General features: G+C 54.7%; 1 protein-coding gene across 2 annotated transcripts in view; it reads right to left on the bottom strand.

Annotated features, from left to right (window-relative positions):
* Positions 1–2,919: 2,919 nt before the first annotated feature.
* Positions 2,920–18,053, bottom strand: part of Gcn1 (GCN1 activator of EIF2AK4) — a 60,353-nt gene continuing 45,219 nt past the window's right edge. For both annotated transcript variants that reach the window (XM_076922548.1, XM_076922547.1), the window contains exons 39-58: positions 17,272–17,340; positions 16,965–17,103; positions 16,682–16,878; positions 16,384–16,526; positions 15,103–15,220; positions 14,783–14,998; positions 13,138–13,302; positions 12,373–12,534; positions 12,022–12,114; positions 11,658–11,801; positions 11,280–11,549; positions 10,909–11,022; positions 10,349–10,579; positions 9,429–9,622; positions 9,228–9,342; positions 6,501–6,597; positions 5,747–5,895; positions 5,329–5,436; positions 3,872–4,090; positions 2,920–3,524 (exon numbers count right to left, since the gene is read on the bottom strand). In XM_076922548.1, the coding sequence (XP_076778663.1) occupies positions 3,399–3,524; positions 3,872–4,090; positions 5,329–5,436; positions 5,747–5,895; positions 6,501–6,597; positions 9,228–9,342; positions 9,429–9,622; positions 10,349–10,579; positions 10,909–11,022; positions 11,280–11,549; positions 11,658–11,801; positions 12,022–12,114; positions 12,373–12,534; positions 13,138–13,302; positions 14,783–14,998; positions 15,103–15,220; positions 16,384–16,526; positions 16,682–16,878; positions 16,965–17,103; positions 17,272–17,340 (3,069 nt within the window). In that variant the 3' untranslated portion in view covers positions 2,920–3,398. The remainder of the gene's footprint in view (positions 3,525–3,871; positions 4,091–5,328; positions 5,437–5,746; positions 5,896–6,500; positions 6,598–9,227; positions 9,343–9,428; positions 9,623–10,348; positions 10,580–10,908; positions 11,023–11,279; positions 11,550–11,657; positions 11,802–12,021; positions 12,115–12,372; positions 12,535–13,137; positions 13,303–14,782; positions 14,999–15,102; positions 15,221–16,383; positions 16,527–16,681; positions 16,879–16,964; positions 17,104–17,271; positions 17,341–18,053) is intronic.

Here is an 18,053-nt window from a genome sequence, read left to right as displayed (position 1 = left end):
CACAGAGAAACCCTGTCTCAAAAAAAAAAAAAAAAAAAAAAAAACAAACAAACAAACAAACAAAACAAAAACCAAAAAACAATAGATGGATAGATGATAGATAGGTAGGTAGACAGACAGACAGATATAATCTTACTCTGTAGTTCAGTCTGAGTTTAGGGATATAAGCTTCTACATTACAACTTATTGCTGTGTTTTAGGAAGACTTGATGTAATTTGATACAATCAGAACTTAAACTTAGAACATCCCTGACCAGGCGTGGCAGTGCACGCCTTGAATCCCACTCCGGAGGTAAAGGCAAACAGATTATCTGAGACCAGCATGGTCTACAGAGTGAGGTCAGGACACAGACCCTGCCTCAAACAGCAGCAACACACACTCACACGTCTCCAAATGCCTACCTTGTTTCAAAGTCCATCAGGAAAACATCCCCAAAACGCAAGTCTGAATTTCTGCCGAGCCTGTGCTTCCTGGCCCTGCTTGTGAGCCAGGTAGAGAGGACTTCCCTGCAAAGCTGGTTCTTAGGAGTGTCCCGGCCTCCTTCATCATACCAGTCCGGGTCACAGCTTGATACCGGTTCCAGAAGCTCCAAGTTGAACACTCAGTTTAGACAGTTACCTCTTGTCATTGATTTGGGGACCTTGACTCTCTAAAGACTTTCCTGGACAGTGAGTGTCCAGCAAGTGAGGTGAGGAATTGCTAGCTTGCATCTGTGGAGCTAGGCAAGACCTGGGGTGGGTGGAGCTCTGGGCCAGACATCTGGAGCTGGCTTATGCGGTTACCCAGAATCCTCCTGTGAGCTCCAAACAGGAAAGGGTTGAGAGCACTGCTCTGAAGCCTAGCCCACCTTGAGGTGAGAGGGCAGCACTGCCATTTCTTAGTCTTATAGTGTAGTGTCGAGAATGTGGTCACTCCCTGGCATGTGATTCCCTCCTCTGGCAAACAGTGACAAGGGTCTCAGAGCACTGACTGCTCTTCCAGGGAACCCTGCTTCTCAGCACCCACATAGCAGCTCAGTCATCCACAACTCCAGTTCCAGGGACACCAGGAATGCACGGCATACACATATGTGAGGGCAAAACACTACACACACACACACACACACACACACACACACACACACACAACTTTTAAAACAAACAGTAACGAGAGACCCTTATTTATAGGCTGCTTCAGTTAAATGTTGAACAGGACAAGGATCGCTGACACCTAAAGGCGTACGTAGAAGAGTCGATTTCTGAGTCTTTCCAAATTCCTCATTTGCAGAAAGAGGAACTGGGAGCTCTAAAACTCCGTCAGAGGCCAAGCAGGACAAACAGTTTTTCACTCCTGTGGATCCAAGCTCCACTTCTTCCAGGGCTGCCGTGTCCCTGGACGGGTCCCTTCGGCTCACCCTACTGTGTTGTGTGACTGGGACTTGGCCAGGGGACTTCTGAGAGCTCACACCCGCCCCGCAGACTAGAATACAATTCAGTGTGTTCCAAGAGCCTTGACTCGTGTCTATTCAGATCTCTTGTCTGCTCCTCCTCCGGGTTCTGGAACTGGAAGCTGTTTTTTCCTTCAGCTTTTGCTTCCTGGGTGTCCTCCGCCCTCTGCTCGCCAGGCTGGGGCTGAGAATCTGGAGTGGATGTAACCCAAGCTGGTGGAGGAAACAGGACAGCCAGCTGCCCCAAAGAGGCTTCCAGGCTGTGCACCTACCACGCTGCCGGGGGAGGTACACACACATGCAGACAAATGCCCTAGGCAGCTCAGAGGACACTGGTGACCATCTGCATCCCAGTTGCCATGGCCACCAAAAGCTGAAAGCATTGGCTGCTCCGCTATGGGGACTGACTCGGCTGACCTCCCAAGGTCTCCTCCAGCCCTAGGATTCTACGGTTACCCCCAGCCAGATGACACCGGGTCTGCTGTGAAATAAGAAGTCGTGACATATGGAGCTGAGGAATAAGGATTCCATCAGACACGTCTTAGAGGTCACCTTGCCTTAAACATCCCTCAGTCAAAAGCCCACTTCCTACTTCTGCTACACTGTTAGTGAGACAGATCTTTAGTTTGTTTGTTTGTTTTTTCCTGAGACAGGGTCTGATGTAGCCCAGGCTAGCTTTAACTATGTAACCAAGGACCCCCTCTCCCCAACCACAGCTCTTCTGCCTCCTAAGTGCTAGGATTACAGACCTATGTCACATCTGGCTACAATTGCCCCCCCCCTTTTGTTTCTTTTACAGCTCTAGTCAGTAATTTTTTTTCCCCCATTTTGAGACAGGGTCCCATTACATAGACCACCTGCCCCTGCCTTCTTGAGTGCTAAGATTAAAGGTTTAGGCCACCAGGCCCAGCAACTGGCCAATAAACTTGGTTTATTTCACGGGGACCAGAGAACTTTGCATCACTAGGGGGTGTGTCGTGAGCCTTCTAGGAATTAGGAGGAAGTCACTCACAAGCCAGGCAGATGCCGAGCTGCATACAGCTCTGGTTCCCTTCTGCACATCCCTGGGCGAGAGCAACACTGCTCCAGAGGGGACAGATGTCTCTAGAGCCTGACCACCAGAAGGTCACCTTCCCACAAGGACAGAGCTGGAAAGAACACCATTCAGCCCCTGGTTTTCTCACTGAGGGAGATCTCAGGTCTGACTGCGCAGTGAGCCAGGACAGGCAAGTCAGTGAAAGAAGCTCTGGGGGCGGGGCAGGAAGACAGCAGGCTCATACCTCACCAAGAGCACAAACGTCCCTTATTCTTGATGCAGGAAGCTTCACGTCTGACGGATGTTCTAAAATTATAAAAATCTGGAGCACGGTCGCACACCCTCAATCCCAGCACTGGGAGGCAAAGGCAGGCGAATCTCTGAGTTCAAGGTCAGCCTGACCACATAGTCAGAGACCTTGTCTCAAAAAAAAAAAAAAAAATGACAAAACCCCGCTTCTTTCAAGATGAAATCAAAGCCTTTATTAAACCTCCTTCGAATAGCCTGTACCCCCAAGACCCGGAACTGCAGAGGACTGCGCATGCGCACCACCTCCAGACAGGTGCAATCAGGCCGCACAAACCGCAGCACCCGGCGGAGCTCTGCGGCTGCGCCTACCCAGAGCCCACACAGGCCGCCCGAGCACAGAGGGATCTGAGCTCACCCGTCCTGGTGGAGCCGAGTCGGGCTCCCCTAGCTGGGGCTGGTGTGCGCGCTTCTCTTTCTCTTCTCCAGAGATAAGGGCGAGAGACGGAGGAGGCGATTTTCAGTCGTGTGTAGGTTGGATTTAAGGCTTTGGCTCTGGTTGGCTGATATACTAAAATACTTCTGGGAACACCATCTCCTCGACTCCCCGTTGGAATAAACGTATTTTCAAAAATGAAAACAGTGTGCGCACAGACGAGGGGCAGCGTGGTCACGGCGGACCCAGCCTGTCACGTCAGGATGGTGTCATCCACCTGCTCCACGGAGTCCGCCTGGCAGGCCAGCTTCTTCAGTGACCTCCGGCTGCATTCATTCAGCGCCTCCAAGCTGGCCACATCCAGGATCTTGGAGAGTGACTGTGAAAGGAGGGGAGACAGTCAGAGCACAGCCTCAGACGGATCAGAGACAGCTCAGAGAACCTCTCCTCATGCCTTTCCTAAGCTAGGGAACACAGGCTGCCGGCGGAAGGGCTGAGGGCACAGTCGCCCGGGTTCCTGTCCTGTGCCTGGGGCCCACCAGGGACTGCATCTGCTGCTGAAACAGGTCTGGAGAACAAAGTCTGTGTGCTCCAGGCAGAGTCTCTGCCCCCACCCTGTCAGCTAACATGGACTGGCAGAGAGAACAGGGCGTCTGGACCGCTGTACAAGACAGCAGGACACACGTCGGCAGTGTGTGCCGTTGCCACCCTGAGCCCGGCTCCCACCTGGAGCAGCTCCTCGCCCTGCCGCATCTTCAGCAGGTTCACGATGGCCTGGTCACTGTAGGCCCTCACTACAGTGTTCTTGTCCTTGGTGTTGTCAAGAAGAGCCTTCAGGATGGGCTTGATGGTCTGGGGCTCCAGGGGAGGCCGGGGGTCCTTATTTGCCCACCAGATCATCTTCTCAGCAACCAGCCTGATGTCACTGGATGGGTTCTGCAGACACTGGGAGAGGAGTGCAGAGGGAAACATTCAGTCCATGATCAGCAAAGCCTAGATTTCCAGAGTGGACACTCTCCTCCAGCACAGATATGGGGGCCCTGCTTCCTCCTTTAAAGTAACAGTGTGACAAGGCCCCTCCCTTGACAAGTGACAAGATGTCTTCCTTCCGAGTCTCCCACGGTGCTGAGTCCCTTGGCTCACAACCCCTGGTCCAGAGGTGTCCGCAGCCTCACACAGGCCGCGTTCCTTTGTGCTCAGGCCTTGGTTGGTGTTCACACTGCCTGGGATGTCTTCATCCCTGATCTTCTCAGATGGTTCCTCCTGGGCCCTCAGCTTTACTTAATCCAGGCTCTGGGGAGCCTGCCCGCCTTGTTCACTTCCACTTGCTAAGGGTCAAACCCAGCAGCCCTCAGTAAACATGCACTTTGTGAACAAGTGGGTGTAGGCTGACCGGTCACAGCATCTGCCTAACCACACCCTTTCTAAACACTCCGAGTGGGACAGGCATCTTCAGGGAGGGCAGCTCCTTTCTGGAGCCTCGGTACTCAGTAAGGTCCAAGCACTGCAGCACCGAAACTGCCTAGGAGCTGGTCACAGAGGCAGGTTTGAACTTGGTCCTGCAGGGCAGTGGTGGCGCACGCCTTTAATCTCAGCACTTGGGAGGCAGAGGCAGGCGGATCTCTGAGTTCGATGCCAGCCTGGTCTACAGAGTGAGTTCCAGGACAGCCAGGGCTACACAGAGAAACCCTGTCTTGAAAGAAAAAAAAAAAAAAAAAAAAAAAAAAAGAACTTGGTCCTGACCCCTGCACACACCACACACTAATGTTCTGGAAGGGGCCTGTCATGAGGGAGACCCTGCTGTCATGTCTGACTGATTACCTGCCTCACTCACCCACTTCTTTCTCTTAACTCACTTTGTAGTCCAGGATAGCCATAAATTCAGTTCTCCTGCCTCTGACTCCTAAGTGCTGGGGTCACCTCCACAATGGTCACACTGGTAAGTGCCTTGCCAGCTAAGGGAGCAAGGCAGGTGAGGAGGTTACTAGAGCTCACCCAGTCCCCAGGGCATGGGGGCATCAAACACGGGAGGGAGGGAGGCAGAGGCAGGCCCCTCGAGTCTGCAGACTGGGCCAGCCGGGAGGAGAGAGTAATTCCCACCTATTGCTACAAAAGCACAAAAGCTTCAAACCCACGAGCTGCGGTCCTGGGCCGCCTCCTCACCGCCCCCCACGCCCCCTCACCTTGATGAGAAGGCTGGAGAGTCTGGGTGGCAGCTGCCCACCTCCTGCCTCGATGTGATACTTCATGAGGAAGCCCATGCCCCGAATCCCACTCACGGCGATGGGGATCTGCGGAGAACAGCAGAGCCCCACAGGACGGAGCCTTGTCACTGCCCCGCCGCGCAGCCCGTCTCCGCCCACCCTATCCCGGGCTGCAGCAGCTCTCTCTCAGATACAACGGCCCCAGGACGAGGATCCGAGGATCCGAGAGCCCCTGACCACGACACACTTGGAGCTCCTCTCCCCAAGGCTCGGCTCAGATACAACTCCGCACCTGACATGCTGGCCGGCCACAGCAGACCCGGGGCTGAGCCCCAGCTGGACACGCCCCTCCATACAGGGCTAGGGTGGGTGCGGGGCGGGCAGGACTGAGCCTTACCCTGTCTGCCACGGCGTTGCTGAGGATCATGTCCTGAACCTCACTGCTGTATCTGCCTGCGCAGAGTCTGCTGGGGGCCACGTTCACAGCCACAGACAGCGCCAAGCTCCGGCCATGCCGAACCATCCAGTCAATGCCAGATACGTCAGCTGAGCAGAAGGACACAACTGGGTGAACTCACAGCACACTCCATCCTCACAGCGGGGGCGTCCCCCACTCCATCCTCACAGCGGGGGTGTCCCCACTCCATCCTCACAGCGGGGGTGTGTCCCCCACTCCATCCTCACAACGGGGGCGTGCCCCCCACTCCAACCTCACAGAGGGGGTGTCCCCCCACATCATCCTCACAACGGGGGCGTGTCCCCCACTCCATCCTCACAACGGGGGCGTGCCCCCCACTCCATCCTCACAGCGGGGGCGTGCCCCACTCCATCCTCACAGCGGGGGTGTCCCCACTCCATCCTCACAGCGGGGGTGTGTCCCCCACTCCATCCTCACAGCGGGGGTGTCCCCCACTCCAACCTCACAGCGGGGGCGTGCCCCACTCCATCCTCACAACGGGGGCGTGCCCCCCACTCCAACCTCACAGAGGGGGTGTGTTCCCACCAAGCCCAGGGTGCAGACAGGGGAACGGGGAAACAGCTATGTTCTAAGTACTGGAGACGCCAGTCTGTGGTGTCCCCTGGGTGCCTAAAGGCAAGGGCAGTCCAGAGGCTCCAAGACCCTTCAGGGAGGAGGCCTTGTAGCAACCTACCCAGCAAGCACTGCTGAAGGACAGTGTTGAGCTCCTCTTCAGTCAGAAAGGCACACAGCTCCCCGAGGCACCCAGCTGAAGAGATCCGAGTGTTATCCTGACAGGATAGACAGGGGAGTGACAGGGAGTGTGGCCAACACCACTAGCAACCCATGAATGAGTGCAGGGCAGGGAAAGACAACCCCAGTTCAGGAACGCCAGGTGCCCGCATTTCCAGCACCTGACCAGGACCTCCCGTTCACTACAACTGTGACATGCTGGGGAGTTACAAGTGACACACTGCACTCAATTACAGAGAACTCTGGAGTGTGTGCGGATGGCAGCCACCATCACGGGAGCAGCAGGGCCACCAGCACCACACTTCATGACACCTTGCCGCTCCCGGTTAGCATCTCCGCTGCCACCCACAGGGCGCCAGACACAAGCGCACAGCTGGGAAGAGCTCAGCACACACAGGACAGACACAGCAATGGCGCCCAACTCTTCCCACCTACAAGCCCCATGTCTAGTGACCTGCTCTCTCTGCTCGGTCAGTGCCTGACGCTGACAGCCAAGCTGAAGCCACTGGTGTGGAGGGGTGTCCTCATGCCCTACACACACTTCTTTTGGAGGGGAAGGGGCAGTGCCAGCGACAGCAGCCATAACCTTACATAATCTTACGGTAGGCAAATGCCCTTCCACTGAGCGGCACCCACAGCACCCTATGGTGAGTGGTCTCTGACAAAACCAAGGCAGGATACACAAAAGGCTCCTTGCTTGCCCCATGGCCAGCTTACTCCAAATATAAAGAGAAATGACCCTAAGTAAGTGCTGTTTTGTTCTTAAGTCCCACTTTGACCCCATCCCTCCAAACCAAATGGGCTAATTTTAGTCAACTTGACACAAACTAAAGTCATCTGAGAACAGAGCATCAATGAGAAAAATGCCTTTGTAAAATCCAGTTGTAGGGTATTTTCTTGATTAGTGATCAACAGAGGTGGGTCCTGCCCACTGTGGGTGGAGCCATCCCTGAGCTGGCTCGTCGGCAGCTTTTTTCTATAAGAAAGCAGGCTGAGCAAGTCATGGGGAGCAAGTCAGTCAGCAGCACCCTCCATGGCCTCTGCGTCAGCTCCTGCCTCCAGGTTCCTCCCTGACTTCCTTCCATGACAGACTGCGATGTGTAAGTCAAATGAACCCTTTCCTCCCCAGCCTGCTTTGGTCGTGATCTTCATCACAGCCATAGAAACCTGACCAACAAGGGCAGACTAGATGGCTAGGAAGCTGAAGCCAGGCTGGCTCTTGACTGCCATCTTCAATAAGAATAAGCCCTGAGAACAGGCCGTCCACAATGCGGGTCTGCAAGCAGCATGCACAGTGAGAACTAGCTCAGACACTCTCTCTCCATACTTGAAGGTCTGCTGTGGAAAATGCAAGCTTGCCTCACCATGAACCCTTGCTGCACTCTGCATGGTCCCGTAAAGGCTCTAGGACAGAGGCTGTGGCCACTACAACTAGGCACAGTCACACAGATGTAGTCAGAGAGCAGGCCACCAAGGACCCAAGGCAGGCCTACAGAGCCACGGGCACAGCAATCCGGTACCCAGCATGGGCGTGCACAGAGTGATGCCACAAATGCCAGACTTAGCGCAGATTGGCAGCACCAGCATCAGAGAGACTAAGGCAAGAAGATCACAGCTGCAGACAGCCTGGGCTTCCCAGAAAGCCTTGTATCAAAGAAAGGAAGTTTGCTCAGTGGGTGAAAAGCTCACTATGCTTAAAGATCTGATCTCAGACGCCCGATACCCACAGAAAAGCCAGGTAGACCCAAGGACTCACTGGCCAGTCAGTCAAGCCTAAAAGGGGAACTCTAGGCGCGCAGTGAGAGACCCTGCCTCAGAAGAAGGAAGGCAGAGGTGTGATTAAGGATTTACTGAGCTGGACGTGGCTCAAGCCTTTAATCCCAGCACTGTGGAGGCAGAGGCAGGAGGATCTCTGAGTTCAAACCTGGTCTACAGAGCGAGTTCTAGGAAAGCCAGGGGTACACAAAGAAACCCTGTCTCATCCCCCCCCCCAAGTAGGACCTTGCTGAATCCCTCCACAAGGACCTCCCCAGGTGAACACACCTGCACCCCTCATGCCCCCACCACACATAAGGCTGCCACACCAAAGGGCTGTCTGTGGGAGGGAAACGGAAGTCTTCCCACAGCCTTCCCGCCCTCAGAGTCCTGTCAGAGTCGGGAGAGCAATGGGAGCTGAGCAAACGCTCCCCGGTTTGGTAGGACTAACGGGACCGGGTACAACCCGGAGTCTCGGGTCTCTGCGACTTGGTAAAAGCACAGCCATGGGCAACCTCGCCCTCCACAGCAGCTACCACAGAAGAAAAGGGTTCTGCACGGCTCTGGAAGCCATGCTCCATCAGGGGACAGACAGGGAGAGCGACTGATGCTGAAGCGACTGGGGAAGGCCTGGTGACCCAGCTGCTTCATCCACAACACGGGGCTGGGATGCAGTGGGGACACGGGGACACATGCGCAGTGCCCATGAGACCGTGCTTTGTTTGACCCCAGCACCGTCAAGACAACAACACCTGAACCCCAGAAATCAGCACCAATAACACTTCCTGACTCCCTCAGAGGCAGAGCATCGTAAGGGCATGGTTGCCCCCACCCAGTCGCCCACACAACATGGAGAAAACAAGCGAAGATGAAAAGCAGTGGACTCTGCAGGGCAGCCTGACCCACGCCATACCTCGTCATGGCCCAGCATGCTTAGCAGGAGCGAGACAAGGCTTTTCCGGATGGCAGCGTCTACTTTGGCACCTGCACCCTGAATCACAAATCTCAGGGCCTGCAACATGGTGTCCCTATGGAAGAAATGCACTGCTTAGACCCAGGCTCCCGGCTGCTGCCTTCCACCTGCTAGGGCACGGCCTACGGACACAGCACGCACCTTATCCCCGGGTCCTCCACCACGCGGATCCCGTTGAGCAGCTCTGTGAAAAGGGGGTCCACCTTGATGTGGATGGAAATGAGCTTCCCCAGAGCATCTGCAGCCTTTAGGCGCACACCCCGATTGGAGTCCTGCAGGGCTTTTGTGAAGGTGGTCTGAAGCTGGGGCAGGAAGGGCTTCAGGGCAATCCCAACCTGTGGGAGAATTGCCATCCCAACAAGTCAGGACTGCGATAGACATCAAGGTCGGGGTAGACTGACCTTGACTGAACATAAGGGTCAAACCCACCATGAGCTAGCCAAGCTCACAGAGCCAGGAACGGACAGCTCAAAGCAGAGAAGACCTAAGCACACACAGGAAACCCTGTTTGGCTGCATCCACTAAAGCAGAGGCTTTCGGCCTCCCTAAGGCTGCGGCCTCCAACAGCCTCTCATGCTGCGCTGACCCCAACTGTACAATTCTTTGTTCCTGCTTCATAACTGGAACTTTGCTACCGTTACAAACAGTAATGTAAATATCTGATATAATCCCTGGGACCCTCTCCCTCAAGGAGTCAGTCTGCAGGCTGAGAACCGCTAGTTTTTTGCATCTTCTGTCACACGGTGATAGAGGAGGCAGGTAGTGGCCGCAGTGGCAGGCACCATAAGAGGGAGCTCTCCCAGCCCGGCCACACCAGGCTGCGGCTGATCCGCGAGCACAAGCAGCTCTGAAGACACCCACAGCAGATCACCAGAGTTAGGAGTCGCATGGTGAGGTAGCAGGCTCTACGGGCTGGTCACAGAGCTACAGCAGGACTTGGCACTAAGCCAGCTCCATGTCTCTGGTCCCTCCGCCTCCATAGCACATCCCAGGTTGGTCTCCAGTAGACAGATTTGTTCCCCAGGATCTAAATGGCATCCTAAACTTCCTAACTCACTCGCCTTGCCCAGCAAGAGGCTGAGTGTCTCCAGCAGAGCTGCCTTCACAGTCCAGTTGAACCGGTCCCCAAGGATGCGAATCAGAGGACCAGTGATGCTGACCACAGAGGGCCTCAGGGCATCAGCTGACGTCAGGCGGATCACCAAGCCCAAGCCCTTGGCAGCTTCTTCCTTCTGCTCAGGACTGCCAGTGAGGACTCCTTCCCGCAACACGGGAAGAATGGAGGTCACGCCCTGACAAGAGAACCAGAGCTCAGAGTCTAGTCTCAAACACCCCAGGCCTACAAATTTCCCACCCAGAGCAAGGCATTCCCGGCAGCCATCTTCTCTCCAACTCCACGGAGTTCATAACGTGGCTGAGCCAGAGCCACTGCCAAGAGAGTGTGACCTGACTAGAGGGCAAGGGACCCAACAGGCGGATGACAGGGGATTTGCACAGCCGCCACCTCCGGCCCACTCACTGGCTCTAGCTGAGACTGCTTCAGAGCTTAAACCAAGAGCATGGTGAACCTGGTAGCAGAGGGCCACCACAGAGCGACACACTGTGAGGTGCTCCGGCTCACCTTCTTTGGCAGGCAGAAGCCCGGCACATGTTCCCCTTTGCACTCGTTGCCTATGAACCGGATTTCCTTATGCAGTTCTTCGATCAGGGCCAGCTGGTTACCAGCATCCAGCTTCTGTGAGAGTTGGGGGAAAGCACCAATGAGGCCCCAGCCCTTCCTCTCAAGACATGGGGCAACGCCGGTGAGAAAGGCTGACCACGAGTCACCAGAACTGAGTGACGGCAGCAGAAGCTTCATTCTGAGCCATGTTTACAAATATCTGCAATCTCAGGCACACAAAGTGGCACAAACCAGCAGTCCCATCACCAGAGGTCTGAACCTAGGAGACCAGACCAGGCAACCACAAGACAGTTCTGGTGGGCAGCCCTCACCTTAGTGATGGCATTGAGAGCGTCCCAGCTCTCCTCCAGAACCACAGGGCTGGAGTCGTTGAAGAGGCGGATCAAGCCAGAGACCAGGCTTCGAAGGTGGCTGGTGTAGTCAGCCTTGGAGCGGGAGCAGTACATGTTGAGGATGGCGGCAGCGGCCTGCCTCATGCCCACCTCAGGGCTGCGCGTGGCCTCCAACAGGTCCTCAATGATGATCCGGTGCCCAGTGTCATCGTCTACTGAGAGGATCACAGCCTGACAGTTGGCCATCTCCTGAAAGCCACAGGGACACATGTGCTCTGAGCGTGGAGTCATCTCCAGGTGAGCAAGGGCGGCTGGAGCAGCCACGGAAAGCTAGAGGAGCAACCGTGTCGCCCGTACCAGCTGCTCGTCTGGGGTGCCAAGCTTTTCCTTCAGTGCCAACATGACTGCTGGGAGGATCACACCGAGATGACGGGTCAGCGCATCACCAGCCACAGACGAGAGGAAAGCCAGCACCCGAGTATTGACAGGTGGTGTCGTCAGCTGGGGAAGAAAGACAGTGTCAACCTGATGACGATTACACCGTAGTACCAGGCCCAGGTTCTAGGAGAAAGGTCCAAGGGAGCTTACTCCCCCACTCTGTCTAAGGGAGGGGAGCTCCCCACCCCAGCTCTGTCTAAGGGAACCCACTTCCTGCCAGACCCAACATTGTACGTGCACAGGAGGCCCTGGAATAGGGCGTGTGCCATGTGTGGAGATGTACCTTGGGCACCAGATAGGGCAGCACCACACGGCTCTTAACAGCCATAACCTGCTTCAGACCGTCCAGGGCAAATTCCGACACTTCCTCGTCATCCTGTGGAGGAGCATGGGGAGGACTGAGGAGCTGGCTCCTACTGTATCCCTGCCATGGATGCCTCCCCCACTCACCTCCTTGTCTCCTACATTTACTTACTGTTCAAGGACAGGCACAAAGCCACATCAGATCTTGTGGCACCCACTCCCCTGCAGAGCCCAAATTCCTGCTGCCTTGCAATCTACCCCCCTTCCCCCTGGGCTTCACTGTCACAGACAGTAAAGGCCACACTGGTAGGTGTGTGGGAGACCCACTCACCAGCTGCTTCAGCAGGAACGGGAGAATGTCCTCCAAAGCCTGGTGGCCAATGGTAGAGTGCAGCTGCTCAAAGGTCTTGGCCGCCGCCTCCCGGACCTCCTCCAGGGGGTCACACAACGCCTTCCGTGCTGTGGGCACGAGGGACTCAGAGAAATAGAGTACCTAGAACAGGAAGCAGAGTTGGACCCAGGTGTGTGAAGCCCAGCCTGAGGATGCAGCCAGGGGCTGCATCTGAGCAGGCTCCCTGCACTAGATGGATGGTATGCAAAAGGCAGAGTACGCCTGAGCACCCAGGAGCCCTCACCTGGACTTAGTAAGTAAACACTCACATAATCACTAAGTCCCCGACTCCCCAAGACCTGCCCTCCAGTTTCTAGACTCTTTTGCTCCATTTTCTAGGAAAGACAAGTTCTCCGGTCTGAGCTGTAAACCAAATGCTTCCTCAGCTAAAAAAAATCTTCAATCTCCACTAGGCCAGGTGAGGGCTCTGTGCCCTGAGAAACACCCCCTCCTGCCTCTGCCACCCTCCCCCACTGAGGCAGCACACACGGATATAACACACAAAGGGACACAATGGGGACAGTTCCCTCCAGTTTTCTAAGGCCTCTTGCTTGAGATTTTAGCTGAGGAGATATTCTGCACGTGGTGGGTAACTTACTGCTGGTAACTGCACCCTCCGGAGTAAGGCTGTGCGGTCCCCAGAGCAAGCCTTCAGTCCCCCACGGCTGCATGGGCTGCAGGGCCTGCAGGGTACTGGGTACTCACTGCGTCCCGGCTGGTGGACTTCATGATCTCACTGAGCCCGATGCACACGCCCTGCCTCTCGTCACTCTTCTGAGACCGGAGCCCTTCCTCCAGGATGGGGATGATCTCAGGAAGGATCTTCTCCCCCAGCTTCCGGACGAGGTCCCCCAACGTCCTCGCTGCGATCTGTCAGCAGACAGGGAGTCAGCCACACACCCAGGGTCTGCAAACCCAGGAGCCCACACAGCAACTCCAGAACGAGGCTCCGAAGCTCACAGGCCTCACCTGAGGCCTCACCTTCTCAAGTGACACTGAAATCACAGCGAAAATGAGGCTTCTGCTGCCACTGCACACAAGCCTATAATTCCAGTGTGCGGGAGGCTAGAGCAGGGGCCTGACTGCCATGAGTTCAAAGCCAGCCTGAGACAGAGATTCTGTCTAAACCAAACAAAAGAGAATACAACAAAACGGGCCGGAAGGCGGCTCAGTGCTGAGAGCCCTGATTCACTGCTCTTCCAAAAGACCCTTGTTTGGCGCCCAGCTCCAGGGGACCCAACACCCTAACCTGGCTTCTGTGGACACCTACACGCATGTGCACATACTCACACACAGACATTATCACTTACACATTATTTAAAAACAAAACAAACCACAGCCCGATCCTTCAGGCAGTGTGGTAGAGACCAGGCATGGTGGCCCATGCTGTCATCAGCACTGGGGATGCTGAGGGAGGGGACCAAGAGTTAGAGGTTAGCCTACACAATCCTCGTCCCCAAAATAAACCATACTTACATAAACAAAAAAGACTAGGTCAGCCTCACAAGCACCCACAGCACACGGCAAGTGTCAGCCTCATACAGGAACAGGAAGCTCAACAGAGCAGAGGGAAGGTCAACCCTCCTGGCTCCCAGTGCTTTTGCTCATAGGAACTAATTTGTAACCAATGACTTAAGGAAAAAGATTAGTTTTGTCTCTGAGGCATCATACCAACTCTTCTTTAAAGCTAAATACACAATGTTTCCAAGGCCAGGGACTGGAAGTGGGCCAAAGGGGACAGGCCGAGGTGAACATCAGTCCAGCCTGGGCACGTCCTCCACACCACTGCCACTGTCTCTCCACCCAGCGGCCAGCTCATCTCTCTCAGTGCGGCTCCTCCCCATGGATCGCTCCAGCTACCACGGCCTGGCCCTGGCTTCCCTAAACCACGTCCTGCTCCTCAGGAGCTCCTCGGTGGGGGGGGGGGCCTGTGCATCTAACGCAGGTCCCATCTGGAACAGCTGGTTTTGCTTTCCCGCCTCCCAGCTGGTCAGTGCTCACTGTTCATCTTCACACACCTCTGAGAAGCACTTGTGCGCTCTGGCTGGGCCATGTGTCCTACCGTGGGTGTGAGTGTGAGCTGTACATTTAACACAAGCCTGTGACTATCAGATTGATATGCATCTCATTAAAAACAAAAAGGACGGGTCCTTTCCTTTGCCAATGTGTCCATGAGAGTAGGCCCCGGAGTGGCACACAGTGAGTGTTTGCTGAATGACTGAGTAACTAGTTAAATGTTCCCATTACATAGGGAACATGGTTGTGTTTCCCTCCAGCTCTGCAGATCCAGCTCCCAAGCTCTGAAAGGACAACCTTAGGGCTGGGGTCGCACCAGGCCCAGCAAACTCACTGTTCTCTTATCTGCACATGTGCTAGCCAGGAAGCCCAGCAGCAGGCCAAAGAGAGTGGGCAGGATTTCTCGCAGGGTGCGGGGAGTGTTGGAAACGACAATCTTCCACACATGCAGCGACGCCTGCCTCACCACCAGCTGGGTGTCTGAGCGGCCCATGTAGAGCCCTGCCAGGACCCGGTTCCGCCGATCAACCCCTAGGGCCGTGATGATTGCCTGTAACCCACAGGGAAACAGAGAACACAGGGTGAGGCCTCCAGAGCCTCCTCAGGGCTTGTAATCCCATAACCACAGGAAGGAAGCCAACACCAGGTCCTCACCTTGTTAGACTGAGCAGTTCCAAAGTTATCATCCTCAGACGCTGTTTCTGTGGTCATTTTTCCAGTGACCCCAGAGATGTGGAACAGGAGGTCCCCAAGGAGTTGAACAGAGCTGAACCTGAGGCCAAGAGCAGAGTCACACAGCCTCAAGGGACAGCGTTAGGGTATGGTGGTACAGTGCTACACAGAAGGGAGACTGCAAGGAAATGTACCCCAAACACCCAAGGCAGCTATCTTAAGACAAGCTTCATGTGGTTAGTGTCTTATGCTGCTACTGCATCTTCGTTTTCTTCTTCATTTTGCCCTTCCTTCCTTCCTTCCTTCCTTCCTTCCTTCCTTCCTTCCTTCCTTCCTTGAGACAGGATTTCTCTGTGTAGCCCTGGCTGTCCTAGAACCCACTGTGAAGACCAGGCTGGCCTCAAATTCACAGAGATCCACCCACCTCTACTTCCTAAGTGCTAAGATTAAAGGCCTGTACAACTATGCCTGATGCCTTGAGCATTTTCTACTAGTGAGTGTGTTACTTCAGTCATGAGGAAAAGGGCCGGGTGCCATTCAGCAGCCCAGCACACACACACACGCATGCACGCACACACCATAAAACAAAACAAAAGAGTAAACTTATTTTTAAAGTATGTATGGAGGCTCAGCTGTTAAGAGCACACCGGCTGCTCTTGCAGAGGACCCAGGTTCAGTTCTCAGCACCCACATGGTGCTCACAACCATCTGTAACTCTGGTTCCAGGGGATCCAATGTCCTCTTCTGATGTCTTTGGTACCAGACACACACATGGTGTAGAGACACACGCTGGTAAAACATTTGTACACATAAAGTAGGTAATTTTTTTTTTTTTTTTTTTTTTTTTTTAGTTTTTTGAGACATGGTTTCTCTGTGTAGCCCTGTCTGTCCTGGAACTCATTTTGTAGACCAGGCTGGCCTCGAACTCAGAAATCCGCCTGCCTCTGCCTCCCAAGTGCTGGGATTAAAGGTGTGTGCCACCACTGCCAGGTGGTAAATTTTTTTTTTTAACATAAAAGAGCACATGTGATCCAGGCATGATGGCACATACTTCACACGCGTTCACGCACGCACACACACACATGCATGTGTGTGCACACTCCCCCACATACAGGGGAGGGAACCACCTTGGCTACAGGAAATAAGGATGACAAAATGGCCAAGAGGCGATGGTGTAGACAGAGCTGAGAGTCCTCTGCAGCACGAATTTCTCAACTAGACTTCCCAGTGGGGGTCACTGGTCCTCTGGGTCCTGCTTCTCACCGTATTCTCCAGAGGTCATCAAAGAGGCCTTGCTCCAGCTGGGGAAGCAGCAGGGCAATGGCCGTCTCAGCATACATCGAGATGACCCGCTGGCCGGCACGCAGGGCAGTGTCACGAACGAACTCATTCTCATCAGCCAGAGCCTAGACATGCAGAGGGCGGTCAGCCCAGGCTGCCTCTCCGGCCTTATTGAAGGGCAGGATGAGGAGCCCACCAGCTGGCCCCGAGCAAGCCTGGGAGAACAGCAGTGAGCATCCCCCCCTCTTGCTCCCGCCTCGGCACTGTCACTGGTACCTACTTTGAGGATACAAGGGATGATGGGCCCCACGTAAGGGGTAAACTTGTCCCCAAAGGTGATGGGCAGGTAGTTGAACATCATGATGTAGCCGTCTCGGACATGGGGCGCAATGTCCACTTTGCTGGCTGTAGCCACAATTTCTGGCATCAATTTTTCCAACTTCTCTACTCCTAAGCCAGCCATTACCTCAGCCAACCCTGAAGGACAAGGATAGAATCAACCACTGGACCCAAAAGCCGCTCCAGGGCTCCCTGTCCGGCCTCTGGGCTTGTTTAGGTCTTACCTTGGGCAGCGCCTGAGCGATCCACAGAGCTCTGCTCATACGTCAGGGTCTCCATGAGCCAGGGCAGCAAGTCCTCAAAGCAGGACTCCCCCATGCCCTTCACCATGGCCCCAAGAGCCTTTGCCGACACGGTGCGCACCTGTCATATAAACAAGAACAGACATGGAGGGGGGGAGACAGCTCAGTGAGGACCACAAAGAAGCAGGAAGGACCCCTGACCTTCTTCCCTTTGTCTGGGAGACAGACACGTGATTTGGGGTTACTTTCCAGGAGAAGTTTCCGGATACTGGGCTATGTTCATACTCACCTCAGGGACAGGGTCCAAGAGTGAAGCCTTCAGGCCAGGTGTCACACTGGGCAGGTAAGGAGCCAGGTCCTGTAGCAACACAAGACGTTGAGTCAGCAGGGTCTCCTTCAGGCCCTGCTCTGCTATGGACCCCGACACCACCATTCTGACAACAAAGAGAGACAGGAAGAGCTTCCCGGCTCACAGAGCATCTGGTAACTGGGCCGGACACCTCTTCTGAGTATTTCCTTGAGGCTTGGCAAAACTGCTCAGGGAAACACGCAAGCCTGCCTAGCCGGTGGCACGGGCCCAGGCCAGCGGAGCCCTCCATCTCTTTCTTGGGACCACCCAGGCCCCAAATCCTAAGGAAGTTACTTCTGGCACTTTGCTGTCAAATTTTCACTGTCATCTTTTCTTTCTTTACCTTCAAATGTTTATGGCTCCTGATGCAGCATTCAGATTTAGGGAATAATCTTCAAAACAGAAATGCTTCATGGGAGCAGCAAGGTGGCTCAGTGGGTAAGGACACTGCTGCCAAGCCTGATACCTGAATTTGGTCCCCAGGACACACATGGTGGAAGAGAATCTACTTCAAACCATCCTCTGGCCCCATGTGCACACAGCTGTGTGCCCACACACTGTATTAATGTAATTCAAAACATAAAACTCCAACTGTAAGGCATGGTGGTGCACAGCTGTGATCCCAGCACTCAGGCAGAGGCAGAGAGGCAGAGAGAGGCAGAGAGAGGCAGAGAGAGGCAGAGAGGCAGAGAGGCAAAGGCAGATCATTGTGAGTTCAAGGT

The sequence above is a fragment of the Arvicanthis niloticus genome, chromosome 24, assembly GCF_011762505.2.
Source record: "Arvicanthis niloticus isolate mArvNil1 chromosome 24, mArvNil1.pat.X, whole genome shotgun sequence".
NCBI classification, from domain to species: domain Eukaryota; kingdom Metazoa; phylum Chordata; class Mammalia; order Rodentia; family Muridae; genus Arvicanthis; species Arvicanthis niloticus.
Note: the sequence above shows the minus strand (reverse complement) of the source record. Positions and strands in the feature narration are given on the sequence as shown.